The sequence below is a fragment of the Artemia sp. Qi Xiang Cuo genome, chromosome 15 (assembly GCF_049724085.1).
Source record: "Artemia sp. Qi Xiang Cuo chromosome 15, ASM4972408v1, whole genome shotgun sequence".
In the NCBI taxonomy this organism is placed as follows: domain Eukaryota; kingdom Metazoa; phylum Arthropoda; class Branchiopoda; order Anostraca; family Artemiidae; genus Artemia; species Artemia sp. Qi Xiang Cuo.
The window spans coordinates 62,843-83,852 of record NC_142808.1 but is presented as its reverse complement, the minus strand read 5'-3'; the positions used below and the strand labels follow the sequence as shown (position 1 = coordinate 83,852).

At 37.3% G+C, this 21,010-nt stretch overlaps 1 protein-coding gene across 1 annotated transcript in view; it reads right to left on the bottom strand.

Annotated features, from left to right (window-relative positions):
* Positions 1-20,328, bottom strand: part of LOC148943188 (uncharacterized) — a 31,809-nt gene extending 11,481 nt beyond the window's left edge. Inside the window, exons 1-2 of the mRNA XM_089101872.1 lie at positions 20,255-20,328; positions 12,387-12,478 (exon numbers count right to left, since the gene is read on the bottom strand). Coding sequence (XP_088957998.1) covers positions 12,387-12,478; positions 20,255-20,267 — 105 coding nt within the window. The 5' untranslated portion in view covers positions 20,268-20,328. The remainder of the gene's footprint in view (positions 1-12,386; positions 12,479-20,254) is intronic.
* Between the last annotated feature and the right edge of the window lie 682 nt (positions 20,329-21,010).

Below are 21,010 nucleotides of genomic sequence, written 5' to 3'. Positions count from 1 at the left end.
ATTGTCAGTTTAATATACATATACTGATATTTAGTAATCAAAATGTTAAAATTATTTGATTTATTGAAGTTATAAAAGTAAAAACATATATATTTTTTTCAGTAAAGTGCAAATTTTGTTCTGGCCTTGGCCTACGCTGAACATAATGGCTATCTCAAAATTTTTATTGGTTATGTCTGGGGGGATGATGGGCGTGGGGGGGGGGGGCTAGTTGCCCTCTAATCACTTTCGACTATTAAAAAGGGCACTAGCCCGTTGAATTTTCAATCGAATGAGTTTTTTTGAAGTTTCTATGACAACGCCTTCTATAAAAACATTCTATGCCCCCTGGGCATAACTTAAAACCCTTGCCCTGAGGGTTGTGGGGGAGTGTCCTTCTCAAAAATATATTTTTCTATCTGGAAATCAACCACACTGAACAAAATGTTTATCTCAAAATTTTGAATGGATGCGTTTGGGTGAATGATGGAAGTGGGGGGGGGGGGGGCTAGTTGCCCTCCAATCACTTTCAACTATTAAAAAGGGCCTTCTATATATGACAACGACTTCTATAAAAACCTTATATACCCCAGGTCATAAATTAAAACCGTTGCCCTGAGGGTTGTTGGGGAGTATCCTCCTCAAAAACGTATTTTCTATCTGGAAATCAACAATGCTGAACAAAATGGCTATCTCAAAACTTTAATTGGATGTGTTTGGGAGAATGATGTGCGTGGGGGATGGGCTAGTTCCCCTCTAATCACTTTTGACTATTAAGGATGGAACTAGACTTTGAATTTCCAATCGAATGAGCCTTTTTTGAAGTTTCTACAACAACGCCTTCTATAAAAACCTTATATGCCCCCGGGGCATAACTTAAAACCCTTGCCCCGAGAACTGTGGGGGAAAGGCTTTCTCAACAATCTAATTTCTATTAGGAAATCAACTACGCTGAACAAAATTTTGATTGGATGTGTTTGGGGGAATGATGGGGCGTGGGGGGTTAGTTGCCCTCCAATCACTTTAGACCACAGTAGACAGAATATACAGATAATATATGAACTGTGCTTTAGACTATTAAAAAGGGCACTAGCCAGTTGATTTTCCAATCGAATGAGCTTTTTTTAAGTTTCTACGACAACGCGTTCTATAAAAACATTATATGCCCCCTTGGGCATAACTTAAAACCCTTGCCCTTAGTGTTTTGGGGATTGTCCTCTTCAAAAACATATTTTCTATCTGGAAATCAACTACGCTGAACAAAATTTTGATTGGATGTGTTTGGGGAATGATGGGCGTGGGGGCTTAGTTGCCCTCCAATCACTTTAGACTATTAAAAAGGGCACTAGCCCGTTGATTTTCCAATCGAATGAGCTTTTTTGAAGTTTCTACGACAACACGTTCTATAAAAACATTATATGCCCCCTTGGGCATAACTTAAAACCCTTGCCCTGAGGGTTTTGGGGAGTGTCCTCCTCAAAAACATATTTTCTATGTGGAAATCAACAACGCTGAACAAAATGGCTATCTCAAAATTTTTATCGGATGAATTTGGAGGAATGATGGGCGTCGGGGATGGGCAAGTTCCCCTCCAATCACTTTTGACTATTAAGAATGGAACTAGCCCTTTGAATTTCCAATCGAATGAGCCTGTTTTATAGTTTCTACAACAACGCCTTCTATAAAAACCTTATATAACCCCAGGGCATTACTTAAAACCATTGTCCTGAGGGTTGTGGGGGAGTGTCCTCCTCAAAAACATATTTTCTATCTGGACATCAACTACGCTGAACAAAATGGATATCTCAAAATTTTGATTGGATGTATTTGGGGGAATGATGGGCGTGGGGGGGGACTAGTTGCCCTACAATCACTTTCGACTATTAAAAAGGGTAATAGTCCGTTGAATTTCTAATCGAATGAACCTTTTTTGAAGTTTCTACGACAACGCCTTCTATAAAAACCTTATATGCCCCCAGGGTATAACTTAAAACCCTTGCCCTGAGGGTTTTGAGGGAGTGTCCTCCTAAAAAACATATTTTCTATGAAATCAACTACGCTAACCAAAATGGCTATCTCAAAATTTTGATTGGATGTATTTGGGAACTAGCCTTATTTTAAAAAGGGAACTAGCCTTTTGAATTTCCAATCGAATGAGCCTGTTTTGAAGTTTCTACGACAACATCTTCTATAAAGACATTATTTGCCCCCTTCGGCATAAATGAAAACCCTTGCCCTGAGGGTTGTGGGGGACTGATGGCTCATTCGATTGTGACCTATTTTCTATCTGGAAATCAACTACGCTGAACAAAATGGCTATCTCAAAATTTTGATTGGATGTGTTTGGAGGAAAGGTAGGTGGGAGAGAGGGTTAGTTGCCCTTAAATCACATTGACTATTAATGATGGGCGTGGGACGGGGGGGGGGCTAGTTGCCCTCCAATCACTTTCGACTATTAAAAAGGGTACTAGCCCTTTGAATTTCCAATCGAATGAGCCTGATTTGAAGTTTCTACGACAACGCCGTCTATAAAAACCTTATATACCCCCAGGGTATAACTTAAAATCCTTGCCCTGAGGGTTGTGGGGGAGTGTCCTCCTCAAAAACATATTTTCTATTCTGAACTCAACTACACTGACCCAAATGGTTATCTCAAAATTTTGATTGGATGTGTTTGGGGGAATGATGGGCGTGGGGGGAGGGGGCTAGTTACCCTCCAATCACTTTCGACTATTAAAAAGGGCGCTAGCCATTCCAATTTCCAATCGAGGGAGCCCTTTTCGAAGTTCCTACGACGACTACTTTGATACGAAGTTCCCGGGTATGGAGAAAAAAAACCCAAAAAACAACACATTGTGCCCACGTCGTTCTTTACTTAGGCAGCTTTACTTTACGTCGTTCTTTACTACCGCACTGCCTATGAAAAGTTGGGCGTGAGAGGGGGGTTAGTTACCGTCCAATCACTTTCAACTATTAAAATAGGCACTAGCCGTTTGAATTTCCAATCGAATGAGCCTTTTTTTAAGTTTTTACGACACCGCCTTCTATAAAAACCTTATAAGCCCCCAGGGCATAACTTAAACCCCTTGTTCCGAGGGTTGTGGGGGAGTGTCCTCCTCAAAAAGATATTTTCTATCTGGAAATCAACTACGCTGAACGAAATGGCTCTCTCAAAATTTTGATTGGATGCGTTTGGGGGAATGATGGGCTTGGGGGGGGGGGGGGCTAGTAGCCCTCCAATCACTTTCGACTATTATAAAGGACACTAGCCACTCCAATTTGCATCGAATTAGCCATTTTCGAACTTTCTACGACAACTCCTTCGATACCAAGTGCCCGGGTATGGAAACAAACAAAAAAAACAACACATTGTGCCCACATAGTTCGGGGGGGGGCGGGGCTAGTTACCCTCCAATCACTTTCGACTATTAAAAAGGGCACTAGCCACTCCAATTTCCAATCGAGGGAGCCCTTTTTGAAGTTTCTACGACGACTACTTTGATACGAAGTTCCCGGGTATGGAGAAAAAAAACCCAAAAAACAACATATTGTGCCCACGTCGTTCTTTACTTAGGCTGCGCTACCACACTGCCTATGAAAAGTTGGGCGTGAGAGGGGGGTTAGTTACCGTCCAATCACTTTCAACTATTAAAATAGGCACTAGCCGTTTGAATTTCCAATCGAATGAGCCTTTTTTTAAGTTTCTACGACAGCGCCTTCTATAAAACCTTATATGCCCCCAGGGCATAACTTAAAACCCTTGTCCCGAGGGTTGTGGGGGAGTGTCCTCCTCAAAAAGATATTTTCTATCTGAAAATCAACTACGCTGAACAAAATGGCTCTCTCAAAATTTTGATTGGATGCGTTTGGGGGAAGGGGGGGGGGCTAGTAGCCCTCCAATCACTTTCGACTATTATAAAGGACACTAGCCACTCCAATTTCCAATCGAATTAGCCATTTTCGAACTTTCTACGACAACTCCTTCGATACCAAGTGCCAGGGTATGGAAAAAAACAAAAAAACAACACATTGTGCCCACATAGTTCGGGGGGGGGGGGAGGGGCTAGTTGCCCTCCAATAACTTTCGAATATTAAGAAGGGCATTAGCCCTTTGAATTTCCAATCGAATGAGACTTTTTTTGAAGTTTCTACGACAACGACTTCTATAAAAACTTTATATGCCCCCAGGGCATAACTTAAAACCCTTGTACCGAGGGTTGTGGGGGAGTGTCCTCCTCAAAATGATATTTTCTATCTGGAAATCAACAACGCTGAACAAAATGACTTTCTCAAAATTTTGATTGGACGTGTTTGGGGGAATGATGGGCGTGGGGAGAGGGGCCTAGTTGCCCTCCAATCACTTTCGACTATTAAAAAGGGCAATAGCCCTTTGAGTTTCCAATCGAATGAGCCTTTTTTGAAGTTTCTACGACAACTCCTTCTATAAAAACCTTATATGCCCCCAGGGAATAACTTAAAACCCTTGCCCCGAGGGTTGAGGGAGAGTGTCCTCCTCAAAAAGATATTTTCTATAAGGAAATCAGCTACGCTGAACAAAATGGCTATCTCAAAATTTTGATTCGATGTGTTTGGGGGAATGATGGGCCTGGGGGGGGGGCTAGTTGCCCTCCAATAACTTTCGACTATTAAAAAGGGCACTAGCCACTCTAATTTCCGATTGAATGAACCCTTTTTGAACTTTCTACGACAACTCCTTCGATACGAAGTCCCCGGGTATGGAGAAAAAAAAACAAATAAAACAACACATTTTGCCTACATCGTTCGGGGGGGGGGCTAGTTGCCCTCCAATAACTTTCGACTATTAAAAAGGGCACTAGCCCTTTGAATTTCCAATCGAATGAGCCTTTTTTGAAGTATTTACGACAATGCCTTCTATAAAAACCTTATATGCCCCCAAGGGCATAACTTAAAACCCTTGTTCCGAGGGTTTTGGGGGAGTGTCCTCCTCAAAAAGATAATTTCTATCTGGAAATCAACTACGCTGAACAAAATGGCTATCTCAAAATGTTGATTGGATGTGTTTGGGGGAATGATGGGCTTGGCGGGGGGGGGGATAGTTGCCCTCCAATCACTTTCGACTATTAAAAAGGGCACTAGCCCTTTGAATTTCCAATCGAATGAGCCTCTTTTGAAGTTTCTACGACAACGCCTTCTATAAAAACCTTCTATGCCCCCAGGGCATAACTTAAAACCCTTGCCCTGAGGGTTTTGGGGAGTGTCCTCCTCAAAAACATATTTTCTATGTGGAAATCAACAACGCTGAACAAAATGGCTATCTCAAAATTTTTATCGGATGAATTTGGAGGAATGATGGGCGTCGGGGATGGGCAAGTTCCCCTCCAATCACTTTTGACTATTAAGAATGGAACTAGCCCTTTGAATTTCCAATCGAATGAGCCTGTTTTATAGTTTCTACAACAACGCCTTCTATAAAAACCTTATATAACCCCAGGGCATTACTTAAAACCCTTGTCCTGAGGGCTGTGGGGGAGTGTCCTCCTCAAAAACATATTTCATATCTGGAAATCAATTACGCTGAACAAAATGGATATCTCAAAATTTTGATTGGATGTATTTGGGGGAATGATGAGCGTGGGGTGGGCTAGTTGCACTCCAATAACTTTCGACTGTTATAAGGGGTACTAGCCCTTTGAATTTCCAATCGAATGAGCCTGTTTTGAAGTTTCTACGACAACGCCTTCTATAAAAACCTTATATGCCCCCAGGACATAACTTAAAACCCTTGCCCTGAGGGTTTTGGGGGAGTGTCCTCCTAAAAAACATATTTTCTATGAAATCAACTACGCTAACCAAAATGGCTATCTCAAAATTTTGATTGGATGTATTTGGGAACTAGCCTTATTTTAAAAAGGGAACTAGCCTTTTGAATTTCCAATCGAATGAGCCTGTTTTGAAGTTTCTACGACAACACCTTCTATAAAGACATTATTTGCCCCCTTCGGCATAAATGAAAACCCTTGCCCTGAGGGTTGTGGGGGAATGATGGCTCATTCGATTGTGACCTATTTTCTATCTGGAAATCAACTACGCTGAACAAAATGGCTATCTCAAAATTTTGATTGGATGTGTTTGGGGGAAAGGTAGGTGGGAGAGAGGGTTAGTTGCCCTTAAATCACATTGACTATTAATGATGGGCGTGGGACGGGGGGGGGGGGCTAGTTGCGCTCCAATCACTTTCGACGATAAATAAAAGTTCAAATAGGGATAAAATCCTTTTAATAGACAGTGATGATAGAAATTCACAAAAATACCAGATATTTCGGTCACATATACAGTGACCGTCATCAGTAGTAAAACTCTGACTCTAAAACAGTTTTACTACTGATGACGGTCACTGTATATGTGACCGAAATATCTGGTATTTTTGTGAATTTCTATCATCACTGTCTATTAAAAGGATTTTATCCCTATTTGAACTTTTATTTATCGTCATGGAAAGGCAGTGTGGTCTCCGAAATTATCTAAATCACTTTCGACTATTAAAAAGGGTACTAACCCTTTGAATTTCCAATCGAATGAGCCTGTTTTGAAGTTTCTACGACAACGCCTTCTATAAAAACCTTATATACCCCCAGGGTATAACTTAAAACCCTTGCCCTGAGGGCTGTGGGGGAGTGTCCTCCTCGAAATGATATTTTCTATCTGGAAATCAACAACGCTGAACAAAATGACTTTCTCAAAATTTTGATTGGACGTGTTTGGGGGAATGATGGGCGTGGGGGAGGGGGCTAGTTGCCCTCCAGTCACTTTCGACTATTAAAAAGGGCAATAGCCCTTTGAGTTTCCAATCGAATGAGCCTTTTTTGAAGTTTCTACGACAACACCTTCTATAAAAACCTTATATGCCCCCAGGGAATAACTTAAAACCCTTGCCCCGAGGGTTGAGGGGGAGTGTCCTCCGCAAAAAGATATTTTCTATCTGGAAATCAGCATCGCTGAAAAAAATGACTATCACAAAATTTTGATTGGATGTGTTTGGGGGAATGATTGGCGTGGGGGGGGGGGGCTAGTTGCCCTCCAATCACTTTCGACTATTAAAAAGGGCACTAGCCACTCCAATTACCAATTGAATGAGCCCTTTTCGAACTTTCTACGACAACTCCTTCGATACGAAGTGCCCGGGTATGGAGAAAAAAAAACAAATAAAACAACACATTTTGCCTACATCGTTCGGGGGGGGGGGGGGCTAGTTACCCGCCAATAACTTTCTACTATTGAACAGTGCAGTAGCCCTTTGAATTTCCAATCGAATGAGCCTTTTTTGAAGTTTCTACGACAATGCCTTCTATAAAAACCTTATATGTCCCCAGGACATAACTTAAAACCCTTGTTCCGAGGGTTTTGGGGGAGTGTCCTCCACAAAAAGATAGTTTCTATCTGGACATCAACTACGCTGAACAAAAGGGCTATCTCAAAATGTTGATTGGATATGTTTTGGGGAACGATGGCCTTGGCGAGGGGGGGGGGGGGTAGTTGCCCTCCAAACAATTTTGACTATTATAAAGGGCCCTATCCGTTTGAATTTGCATTCAAATGAGCTTTTTTTGAAGTTTTTCCAACAACGCCTGCTATAAAAACCTTCTATGCCCCCAGGGCATAACTTAAAACCCTTGCTCCAAGGGTTGTTGGGGAATGTCCTCCTCAAAAAGATATTTTCTATCTGGAAATCAACTACGCTGAACAAACACGACAACATCTTCTATAAAGACATTATATGCCCCCTTCGGCATAAATGAAAACCCTTGCCCTGAGGGTTGTGGGGGAATGATGGCTCATTCGATTGTGACCTATTTTCAATCCGGAAAAAAACTCCACGGACACCCAGGCCTATATCACCATGGGTATGACAGTGGGGGTGGTAAAGGAGGGGCGTGGGGGGGGGCTAGGTGCACCCAGTTCATTTTTGAACATTGAAACGGGCACTAGCCACTCCAATTTGCAATCGAATAAGCCCTTTTCGAACTTTCTACTACAACTCCTTCGATACGAAGTGCCCTGGTTTGAATAAAAAAAAAAAACAAAAAAAAAACAACACATTGTACCCACATCGTTCTTTACTTACGCAGCGCTAGTGCGCTGCCTATGATTTGTTTTCCTGGGGTGATCAGATCAAACCAGTGATCGTAGAAGATGGGGATACGGCCTATTTGATTCAAAATCAAAATTTCTATTGCCCTTTTTAAGTTACCAAAATATTAGAGGGAAGCTATCCCCACTCCCACACTCATTTTTCTACAAAGTCACCCGATCAAAATTTTGAGATAGCCATTTTCTTGAGCATACTCGAAAAGCCTAATAACTAATGTCTTTGAGGATGACTTAACCCCATGCAGTCCCTTGGGGAAGAGCTGCAAGCTATAAACTTTGCCCATGGTTTACATATAGTATTGGTTTTTGGCAAATATACAGACGTTTTCAGAGGAGAGGTTTCTTGTGGGGGGAAGGGGGTGGGGATAACGTGGGAAGATCTTCCACGGAAGAATTGCTCACGGGGGAGGGAGTTTTGAATGAAAGGGGAGCTGGATTCCCCAGCACTATGTAAAAAAGATCAGAAATTAATTTTAAAAAAAACAAGTCTCTCAAATTAAAGTTGGCTCCTTTAACATGTACTATAATTTTTCAACTTTGCTCCATAAGCTATAAAGTGACTAAGACTATAATTTTCAATCCTAGGGGATTAAGTTACGTTACGTCAAGCATGACACTTCACACTTAGCCAGGGGGGTCATTTAGGGGGGGGCATTATTTTGAGAAAAAAATAGTTACAGTATATAGCCCATGTCCCTTGACTATCCAGATATGGGCCCTTTTGCCCCCCCCCCTCTCCCAATAAAAAGTTTGGAGCTACGGTTCTAGACTTAGCCTAGTGCTTTCACACTAAGCCAACGTTAAAAATCTATAAATCATCATGATCATTTTCTGAAATAAACGCTGTCATCGTATGTAGCATATTCTAAAACTAGAAATAATGAATGAAGATGAATATTAAATCTTTGATCAAGCCTAAAAGGCTTTACAGAAACAAGTGTATTTTTTCTTTTTCTAAATTTATCAATTGCTCATCATGAAGGTTCAAATTGTTGCTACTATGTTGACTTTTGCGTAACGTAAATCCTAAGTAGAGCTTGAATCTACTCAGTGCTGCTTGTGTTTCTGACAGATCTTGTTCATGGTTGCCCGTAAGCTGAGTTTCAGGAGGGGGGGGGGGGGCAAAACTCGTCAGGGGGGGGGGGCAAATTCGTCTAATTGGCACTTTTAATGCTATATTATAGAAATTTTAGAACAAAAATATAAAAATAAGGCAGCATCATTCAGCCAGGGGGTCGGGCCCCCCTGCCCCCTTTATGGGTGTCCATGATCTTGTTCTGTAAGTAAATATTTGCACGTTTACCAAGTGGTCTTTTAGTTTAGATTAAGATTGACTTTCGAAAAATGGCTATTACAAGCCCAGATGGGCCGAAATCTCACTTCAAACTCAAACATAAAAACAAACACAACAAAGCAAATACAAGTATAGCAAGATTGGTGAGAAAAAAAAAAGATAGATGAATAAATCAACATATCAAGACAATAAAAATCATTATAGTAGAATATATAAAACGATTAGTAAAAGCACAAAGAGAAGGTATAGGAAGGAAATGATGAAAATGACAAGAAAGAATGAAATTAATAGGATTGTTTATTAATTTCTTCCATAATTAGGGGAAAGGAATATTTGAGAAGCTTAGTAAAAAAAGGTTTGCATAAATAGAATATTCAAAATAATAAAAAAAAATTTACACAACGGTGTATTTAAAAACGGAAAAGGAAGAAAATTCATTAATTTAAAATATTAATTATATAAGAAAAATTTTATTCTGAATTTCCAGGTTTACGTCGAATGAATTAGTGGATAGCCACCTTGGCTTTATTAGCTAAAAGTAGGATGTCAGCTTAGCCGGCTTTTATTGCCTTCCATCGCTCTCTTTAGCTATTGAAATTGTCGAACACCCTTCGGCAGTCTCCAACAAAAAGTATTGGAAACTTGTAAGATGGAAAACTGGTCCTAGTGTAAAAAAAAAAAAATTTACCAGCACCATCTACCCTTGTGGGGTTTTGTTCCTTTTCAGTATAAGATAGACTCTTGCATTCTTGTCTTTAGTTTTTAAATGTGGAGGGGGAGGGGCAGTGAAAGCACAACTATGACACCAGTAAAACCACCAGCTTAAATTCAACTAACCATCATTAGATTTTCTTAACCTAAATTTACTGATTTTTTGCTGACTGTATTTTGACTTGAAATAATTCTTAAAACAAAAACAACGCTACATTATGTGTGGCTCTAACGGTTAATAATTCCTGTCTTCCCTTGTGAATTCACCAAAGACCCAACTATTACAACTTATTCATTCTCTCTGTCTGGCCTTCTGCACTGGTGGAGGATCTCAGGCCTTCGCTTGTCCCAAATATACCCTACTGTTGTCCTTCGCTTGCTTCACTCGTTAGAGTTGGGTGCTTGGATCTTTGGTCCTCGGACGCTTGTTGCCATGACAACAAGGTATTCATTACAGTTGTGTTTTCAGTTAACCGGCTTATTTTAAATTCATAAGTCTTAGAGCCATCGTTTATTCACATTATCAAAAAAATAAAAAAAAAAAAAAAAAAAAAAAAAAAAAAGTTTTTACCTAGAGTAGATTAGTGCAATTGTAGTGAACAGACAGGAAAAAATGAATGGACAGACGAAAATATACTTGATTTTGTATTTACAGGTAAACAGTTAAAAAATTTTCCGGTCCATTTCATAAGGAAATATTTACATACATCGAGGCTGAATAATTAAACCTCGCAAGATCATAAGTGAGACCTTATCTTCCATTAGAACTACACGGGAATAGGATATTTTCAAAAATACTTCAGACACCATCGTATCGGAAATTCCCACCAGCCGGGAAATTTGACTCTGAGAATTCCCAACCCTCGGTAAACTCCTTTTTGAAATTCTCCCCGATCCCCCCTTGTAGAGAAGACCCAGTCCTATCAACTTTTATAAAAATAGAACAATGGCTCCGTCAGACTATAACAACACCTGTATGAAAATTGTGTACACAGAGGTGCATACCGATTGTCATTGCTCAAGGTCGTATCAAGGGGGATTAGGGGGTTTGACCCCCCCCTCCCGATATGTTGGTCTGACTCAATAAAAAAGTGACAAAAGTGAATATAAACAATTTTTGGATACGTTTTTTAAAGTTTTTTTTTGTAAACACCCCTCCCTCTGAAAAACATCCTTTTTGTAAAACCCACCCCGAAATAAAATCCTGGATACGACCCTGGCTTTGCTTAACTTCTGAATGTGATTTTTATGATTAATAAGTCAGTCATGATGGAATCGTGGCACACCTATAATCTGCATTGGGCATAATATATTGCAGTCATTATATAATTTGTAGTTTAGAAACTATAGAGGGATCTCGAAAACAGTGCATGCTTTTAATTTGCCTAATTAGTGTGACAATAAAATAGCTTGTTAAGAAAGAGGTTTTCGAAATTATTGAAATAAACTTTCTGTTGGCCTTCAATGAATAAATAAAAGAAAAATATAGCCAAAAATTGTCTATTTAAAGATAATTTACCTTTGGTATTTTTTTTTTTTAATTAAATAGCCTGGAGGCTTTGGTTAAGCGCTAAGAAAACAAAAGATTCAGAGTCAAAACTTAAGCAACATTCAAATTTCAAGATTTTCAAACAGTTCGTGGTAACGAACTGTAAGTAAGGAGCGACCTGGCTCAATAGTGAATGAAACTCTAAAACAGAATTTTGATACCAATAGATATATCAAAATAATTGGATTTTTACGCTGTAATAGTGAAGTAAATCAAAAGACACTATACGTTGCCAGGTTATCAAAATAGCCTATATGCACAGTGTTGGGACCGGCTTGATAGATCAAGTTGAAACTTAAAAGACACTTTTTATTAGGGGGAAAATGTTAGCTTTGGAAAGGGGGTAAAGAGAGGGTAAGCTTCCTTGTCTCAAATCTGTTTCAAAGATTTGGCTCTTTAAACGATTTAAGCCCCTGTGGAACCAGAATCTGTACACGGTGAAGTAACGATGTATATGGAAACACATTACATTTCCTCAGGTTAATGAATTTCAAAATTTCTTTACAGAATCGGCAATTCTGATCACTTTAAAAAATGCCGAATAAATAAGGTGAAAATTAAGTTCTAAAATCTCTCTTTAAAGCAACAGACAAGCCAAATTTACAGAAGATAATATTTGCACTTGTAATATTGTATCAACTTCAACACTCGTAAAGAGCCTGAATTAAGTTTGAAAAAGCAGAAAAAAAGGATAAACACAGGAAGAAAACAAAATAAACATACCTCCTCATCTTCGTTGACTGATGATAAAGTTGACAGAGGGACTGCAGAGGTGTGCAAAAGAAGTAATAGTGTTAATCCACATATTAAGTTACCTGTAAAGAAAAAAAAAACAAGAAAATAGGGACTATTTTTCAGCTAAAAGGTTGCTAGTTCAGCATAATTATATATTCAACTTTCGCAGAAATTATTGAACCTAAACTATTTTCATTAACTCTTTAAGTTGAAACCATTTTTCTGAAAGAAACTATTAGCACAACGAGAGATGTATTTATGCATCCAATTTTTCTTCAAATATTAAAAGACTTCAGATTTTTCAGAATAAGGCGCTTCGAGTGATGGGTTAGTTTGTTCAGTATGAGCACACGCGTGAATGTTTTATGAGTTTTAGAATGTTAAATATTCATCAGATCAGGGGCCATCAGGCGGGAGACTTTACTTACCAGGTGATTAATAGATTATCTCCTGAATATTTTAGAGATTTTTTAAGTTTAATTCTGATTATCATCATCACAGGATTAGAGGTCGTGGAAGCTTAGTCTCAGAAATAGGGAGTACAGGTCGATCTAGATTTGTAATTAGAAATTATGCAGTTAATTTGTGAAATGGTTTCCCGGAGAGCATTAGGGAGTAAAAAACCAGTTTCAGTTTAAAATTAGATTAAAAAATTTTTTGTTGGGTGGGAATTAATATTTTTTTTATCATTGTTTGTTTCACTTTTTTTTTCTTTTTTTTTTGTTATTCGGGAGAGTTAAATAGTATTGAAAGGTAAGAAACGAGTATAAAAGTGAATGAGTTTGGTTTAAGATGAAAGATTGTGTGACGCTGCTCAAGCCACAATAGTAGCTTAATAAAACGTCACACGTTCATAGCATTTCTTCGTTTGGTTGATAATGTTATTTAAAAAATGGTGCAAGTGCCAGTTAAGTAGGATATAATTATTAGTGGAAAATAAAATCCATCTCATCTCATATCAAGGCGTTAGGGAGAGGCAACTAAAATGGTGGTGATTATTAAAGTGTTGTTTTGTTTTGATTTTTTTAATACTTTTTTTAAATCTAAAATTAAATTGTTTAAATAAAAATAAAATTACTTTTTTAAAATCGAAAATTAAATTGTTTAAATAAAAATAAAAATTAAATTGTTTAATTTTTAGTAGTTTGGAAAGAGTGTTAAATGGCAAATCTGTTGCAGGTTGACTTTTCAGCTGGTTAATTAATTGAATATTGGCTAAATTAAAAACTATTTTGAAAAAAAAATAGTAAAAAAACTTCACCAGGCCCTCAAGTATATATTACTTAATAAAAATAATGATGAAAACTCGAATTCAGATCATCCAAGCAAGGTGGAAAAATGGTTAATCTAAAAAAAAAAACCTATAAATTCCAGATTTGCAAATAGAGAAATATGTTCCTGATATCTTCAAAAACAACTAAAATAAGAAAGAATAGCTTTCATGAAAATAGAAAGAAACGATAAATACTGTTAATTAATTAGTCAATGAAGTGGCCAAAAATTCCAGATGAGCTAATTGTTCAGACTAATCAAGCTGTCAATAAGGTAAAATAATCCAATTATTCAAAAAATGTAGAGAATGACAGGTAATGGTGAATAATTAGGGATTCTGACCTCCATAAGGAATCATTATAAATTCTGGTAAATACTGTAAAACATTCTAAAATACTTCAGGATTTTATCAATCCTAAATGTACTTTCCTTCCCTTTATCCCCTCCCCAATGGAGCAATTTATTGCCAGAATCGTATAAATTTCCAAGACTGCGATTCTTCCCTTCTTATTAATCTAACAGTAAACGGTAAGCACGTGGCGGGAAGAAAAGAGCTCCACTATTGAAAATACTCTGAGTGCATACATTTGGGCTATAGTGAAGCAAAGGGGAGGGGAGGGGGTTGAGTGAAGTAAATTACTTTTCGGAATGACATAAATAAGTAGTTCAGAAAGTTTTAAAGTAATTTACTGAATTTTATGGTGTCTTCTTATCGAAAGAGGAACCACGGAATATTTACCGCGGCATTCGAATGTCCTTATCCATTCGCTAGCTATAAGTTGAACATAACTTTCAAAGTGACCTTTAACATTCGTACAAAATATAGTAATTACTGCTCTTGCAAATTCAGCTTCGAGCCCTTAAATGGGGGCTTAGAAGGGCACCTTGTTCCTTAATTTTAATTTGACACAACTAAAGTAAAAATATACTATTTGGTTTAAAATCCAAAACTTGTTTCATTTATTTTTAATAATTAAATTTTATTAGCTAGTTTTATTTAAGATTTTATTTAGTTTCTTTATTGCATTTTCATTTTATTCAATTTCGTCCCTTAGAAGCAGTTCTAATTTGACTTAGTTTCCGTCAATTTTGTCTGATAATATAAATCAGTAATTTGCCTCATTGGGGCTGGAAAAACCTACCTGTAAACTATTGACAACGTTGAATAGGGCGGAATTATTATTTTTATAAATTCTTAGGTTTATTAGATTTGATCATAAAAAATCAGGACATGTGGATTAGATAATTGTGAAAAATGAATTCTTAGTTTAAGCCCTTAAAGAGGAACTTGTTCTTAATTAGAAAAAAGTTCTCAGAAAATTCTTAAGACTACATTAAAACAATCATATATAATTACTGATCTTATTCCTAAAAGTATATTGCCTCACACTATCCCCAGAGTCACACTATCCTAACAGTAGTAAGAGTGTCTATAATGGGCTGTCAGTGTAAATATCAATCAGGGGGGGGGGCAGGTAAGTGAAGCGACTTTCATTAAATTGAAAAAAAGTATTTACCATTATTTTAAAGATGTTTCATAATTTTTGGTAACCATTTTCTAGTCAAAATAATAATGAACAAAGCGATGAGTTTGAACTCCATTTAATAGCTCAAAATAAATTTGCGAAAGAATCGATTAGTAAATTTGGAAAGAACGTAAAATACGCATTAAGTTGTGTTCACATTCTAACTTGCTATTTAATGGAAAAGCGCCGAATTTACTCAACTCTCCTCCCTTAAATATTTGAGATGAAATATTGTTATTCCAATAATTTTTTACTGCTAGCTAGTCCAGTATAACTGGCCAATTTACCTCGGCTAATTATCAACAGGGAGAGATCCCCCCCTAGCAAAATAAATTTGAAATTATACTTATAATCACGTAAAGATAATCAATCAAAAATTGATATTGCAATACACACACACACACACACACACACACACACACACACACACACACACACACACACACACACACACACACACACACACACACACACACACACACACACACACACACACACACACACACACACACACACACACACACACACACACACACACACACACACACACACACACACACACACACACACACACACACACACACACACACACACACACACACACACACACACACACACACACACACACACACACACACACACACACACTATATATATATATATATATATATATATATATATATATATATATATATATATATATATATATATATATATATATATATATATATATATATATATATATATATATATATATATATATATATATATATAAAACATATTTGAAAAAAACAAGTATTTTAAACTGAAAGTAAGGAGCAACATTAAAACTTAATACGAATAGAAATTATTACTTATATGAAGGGGGCTGCTCCCTCTTCAACACCTCACTCTTTACGTTAAAGTTTTTCAGTACTTTTAAAAAAGCTTGTTGTTCTAATGAAACGACCGTTGTGTTTCAGGAGTAATCTTTCGAGAATTGGGATAAAATTCAAACTTTAGCGCAAAGAGCAAGGTTTTGAGGAGGGGGCAGCCTCCTTCTTATATGTAATAACTTCTGTTCGTTTTAAGTTTAACGTTGCTGCTTACTTTCAGTTGAAAAAAACTTGTGTTTTCATTTAATTTCTGATCGTGTTTTAAAAAATGCCAAGAAGTCTGACCACACCTCGAAGAAGAAATCCCCCTCCCCACGGTAATATCCAATAGAAAATTCAATCCCGATGAAAAGTTACACCGGACAGTTATCCTTAACAACCCCACGCGTAATATTGAGACAGAAAAGAAAAAACGAGACATATAAAAAGAATTTTGTATAGGAATTCTGGCAAATTTCCCTAGTGTATTGTTTCCCCTGAAAAGTTCACCCCCTGGAAACTACCCTGCCCATGAAAGAATCCCCCTTAGAGAAGCCCCCACTGGAAAATTTGTCCCAGCCCCCCATCCGAAAATTTATGCATACTTCCCAATAACAAATACTATGCGTAAACAATTTGTAAATTTTATCAAACAGTTCGTGGTAACGAACTGTAAGTAAGGAGCGACCCGGCTCAATGGTAACCGAAACTCTAGAAAACGGGTTTTTGATACCAATAGATATATCAAAAGAATCAGATTTCAATGCTGATTTCAAATATATAAGTTTCATCAAGTTTAGAGCTACCCATCAAAAGGTACGCGCCTGAGAAAATTTGGCTGATTTTCAAAAAAAGGGGGAAAGACCCCCTAAAAGTTATAGAACCTTAATGAAAATCACACCATCATATTCAGCGTATCAGAGAACCCTACTGTAGAGGTTTCAAGCTCATATCTACAAAAATGTGGATTTTTGCATTTTTTGCCATATGAAATATCACGGATGGGTGTTTTTTTTTGTTTTTTTGTTTGTTTGTTTTTGTTTTTTTTGACTCAGGGGTGTTCGTTTAGACCCAGTAGTCCTAGAATATTGTAGGAGGGCGCATTGGAACGGAAATTAAAAGTTTTAGTTCCCTTTTTAAGTGACCAAAAAAAATGGAGGGCAAATAGGCCCCCTCCCACGCTTATTTTTTTCCCAAAGTCACCCTATCAAAATTTTGAGATAGCCATTTTGTTCAGCATGGTCGAAAATATGATAAATATGTCTTTTGGGATGACTTAATCCCCTGAAGTACCCAGAGGAGGGCTAAAAGATATGAACTTTACCCAATGTTAACATATAGTATTGGTTATTCGGAAGTATACAGAAGTTTTCAGGAGGTTTTTTTTCTGCTAGTGGGAGGGAAGGGTGGGTCGGGGGTTATGTTGGAGGATCTGGTCATGACGGAAGTTTTCCTGGGGGAAGGGACATCGCCAGGAAGGGGGCGCCTGACTTGCCAGCAGTATTTCGTGGGGCGGGGGACCGATACCACCAGTGTCAGGCCGGATTGGGTCTGAAGGGGGGGCGCGAGGAGGGAGGTACTCTGGAGAATATGTCTTTGGAGGATGCTTCTTTGAGGCAAGGGACATTTCTATGAAGGGGGCGCCGGATTTCCAAGCATTATTTAAAAAACGATCAGAAATTAAATAAAAAAAAACCAAGTTTTTTCAACTGAAATGTAAGAAGGAATATTAGAACTTAAAACGAACAGAAATTATAACGTATGTGAGGGGGTTCTCCTCCAAGTCAATACCTCGCTCTTTAAGCTACAGTTTTTTTTTAGTGCTTTCAAAAGAGCTATCTATTCTAATTAAACGGCCTTTGTGATTCAGGGGTTTGTGAATCAAATTTTTTTTTTAACTTTTAACGTAAAGAGCTTGGTATTGACTAAGGGCAAAACCCCCTCATATACGTAATAACATATACGTAATAAAAAAAAAACAATAAAAAAACAAGCGATACGGCTCAATAGTAATCGAAACTTTTAAAAACGGAATTTTGATGTCAATAAATGTATCAAAAGAATGTGTTTATAATGCTGATTCTAAATATATAAATTTTATTAAGTTTAGTATTACTCATCAAAGGCAACAAGCCTGAGGAAATTTACTTGATTTTTTAAACAGGGGGGAAACATCCCCTACAAGTGGAAGAATTCTAATGAAAATCACAACGTCAGATTCAGCGTATCAGAAAAACCCTATTACATAGGTTTCAAGCTCATATCTGCAAAAATCTGCAACTTTGAATTTTTGCCAGAAGAAAAATATACGAATATAGAAGTTAGTTACGTAAGTTAATTTGTAAAGACATTCATTTAGCAAAAGAAAAGTAAAATTTTTATGCAAATAAAAGCTGCATTAACTAAAAAACGATCAGAAATTAAATAAAAAAACAAGTTTTTTAAACTGAAAGTAAGGAGCGACATTAAAACTTAAAACGAACAGAAATTATTCCGTACATGAAAGGGCTGTCCCCTCCTCAACGCCTCGCTCTTTATTCCGTATATGAAAGGGGCTGTCCCCTCCTCAACGCCTCGCTCTTTACGCTAAAGTTTTTTATTGTTTTAAAAAAAAATTGTGAGACAGTCAAACTTTAGCGTAAAGAGCGAGGCGTTGAGGAGGGGACAGCCCCTTTCATATACGGAATAAAGAGCGAGGCGTTGAGGAGGGGACAGCCCCTTTCATGTACGGAATAATTTCTGTTCGTTTTAAGTTTTGATGTCGCTCCTTACTTTCAGATTAAAAAACTTGTTTTTTTTATTTAATAACTTAAAGACCTTGTCCCTGGTGCTGTGAGAGGGTAATGTTACATCCAAAGGCATAGTTACTGGGCCTTTCAATTAGGATGAACAAAACGGCTATCTCAAAATTATACTGGAAGAAAAAAACAAGAAAGAGACTCTTAAAGAGGGTTAGTTGGCATTATTTAAGATATAGTTTCAATGTATCCATGAACTTTATAATCATCCATCTATATAATTATCCAGGGAGGAGGGTAGGTGGGTTTGTGAAACAATGTGCTCTTAGGAATGAGGCAAGTAAGTGCTCGTGGTTGTTTTAGCGTAGTTTTCCCAGTTTCTGACAACCGTTGTCTAATACAGAAGAAGGTGTCCCCTTAAGGTCTATTTAAGAGCTCAAAACAAAATGTGCGAAGGAAGTGACTAGTATATTTCGAAAAAGTTTATTGAGACGTATCCAGTGGTGTGTTCAACTTCTATCCAGCCAGGTAATAGAAAAAACTTGAAATTTGCCAAGGGTTGTAATACTACAGACAAGCAAAACACTCCTCTTTACAGAGTAGTGGTTTCTGGTACCCCGGTATTTGTGTCAAATATGAGGGGTTAAGAAGGCTTGCACCTTTCCTCTGGCCGTATAAAGGGGCGAATTCCTTGATGGCCCTTTATAGGTAGCCCAAACGGGGAAAATAGGACGCTTCAAAGTGGGGTAATACAAGAATTTTTAAGTTAAGTGACCCCAAATCTTATGCTAGTTCATACGAGATGACCAAACTTAATAAAAAAAAGAAAAAAGTTTAGAGGAAGAACGCTAACCAGAGCCTTGAATTTGGGAGGTCCAAAACTGAACTAGCATTTTAATACTAAGATAAGGTGAGGACAGTGTACAAAACTTTATTTTGTTATTTTGGTACAAACCGGAAAAAATACTATCAAAACTAAATAAACATTGTAGAGTAAATATTAAATTTCTTACTATTTTTTATTTTGGTAGGGGGACTGGGGCTTAAATGATTATGTTCCACATGGGCCTTGTCAGGGACCTAAATGGCTCCTCCCAAACAAAATATTTGTTAAAAGGAAAGATAAATATAGCCTATTAATCCATAATAATGTCTGAAATTTTATCTGAAATGTTTTTAGGATAACTTTTCGAGACGAACTATATTCATTATGGAGAAAAGGGGAGTTATAAGATGTTCCTCTTAGTTCCAGAGCATTTTAAAAGCTTATACGTTTTCATATGGTTCATATTACAAGGTGAGGGGTAGAGGCAATAAAAAAACAGAACTTAAGAGAGGAGCAAGGTATTATAAAGTATCAGTTCATACTATCTAGTATTAATTGCTCACCTCATTAAAGTAAATAATTGGGAGATATTAAGAAAACCGAAAAATACAAGAAAATAATAGTAATGAAAAAGACTCACTCTTCATCCTCATGATTAAAATTAACACTGTCCAGCCACCGTCTAACCCAAGACTGAAATGAACTCGATTGAGTTTCACATGAACAATTTCCAAGTTAGTTCATTCAAAGTAATCCATGGTCAAAATGATTGTTCAAAATACACATTAATCCTTTAACTGTCTTTTCAAGCTTGTATCTCGGGGAATCCAGTATTGCAGCATTTGATGCTTGAAAAATTAAACCAAAAATTCCCTGATTTTTTCGGTTTTCCTTGTCTTTCTTTTCATATTTAGATGTAGCACGGAAAAGGGAGCTGGTAGCAGTTGTGTCAACTCACGAAAACGTAGGGGGAGATTTTTTTCAAAATGGAGATACAGAAAAAAGTATTTTTCAAAATAATAGCGAGGTTTTTTTTCAACAAATATTTCTAAAAATGTGTTCCTTTAGAATATCAAAGAGAGGGTAAGGTCCTCCTCCACTTTGCATCACTGACTGGTAAGGTTCAATAAATTTTCTCCTTAATCACAACTAGAATGGTCACTAGGTCAAGTCCAAGCACATTTTAAGCCACAAGACATCAAGTCCCAGTCCAAGCCTCAATATTATAACTCAAATCCAAGACTATCAAGTCCGCTTCTAGTCTTTGGTCTTTGTGAGTCTGGACAACGATTAGATTTAATAATTTTTCTGAATCAAGCTCCTCTGAAATCAGCATACAAATCTGATTCTTTTCATGTATCTATTGGTATCAAAATTCCGTTTTTTAGAGTTTCAT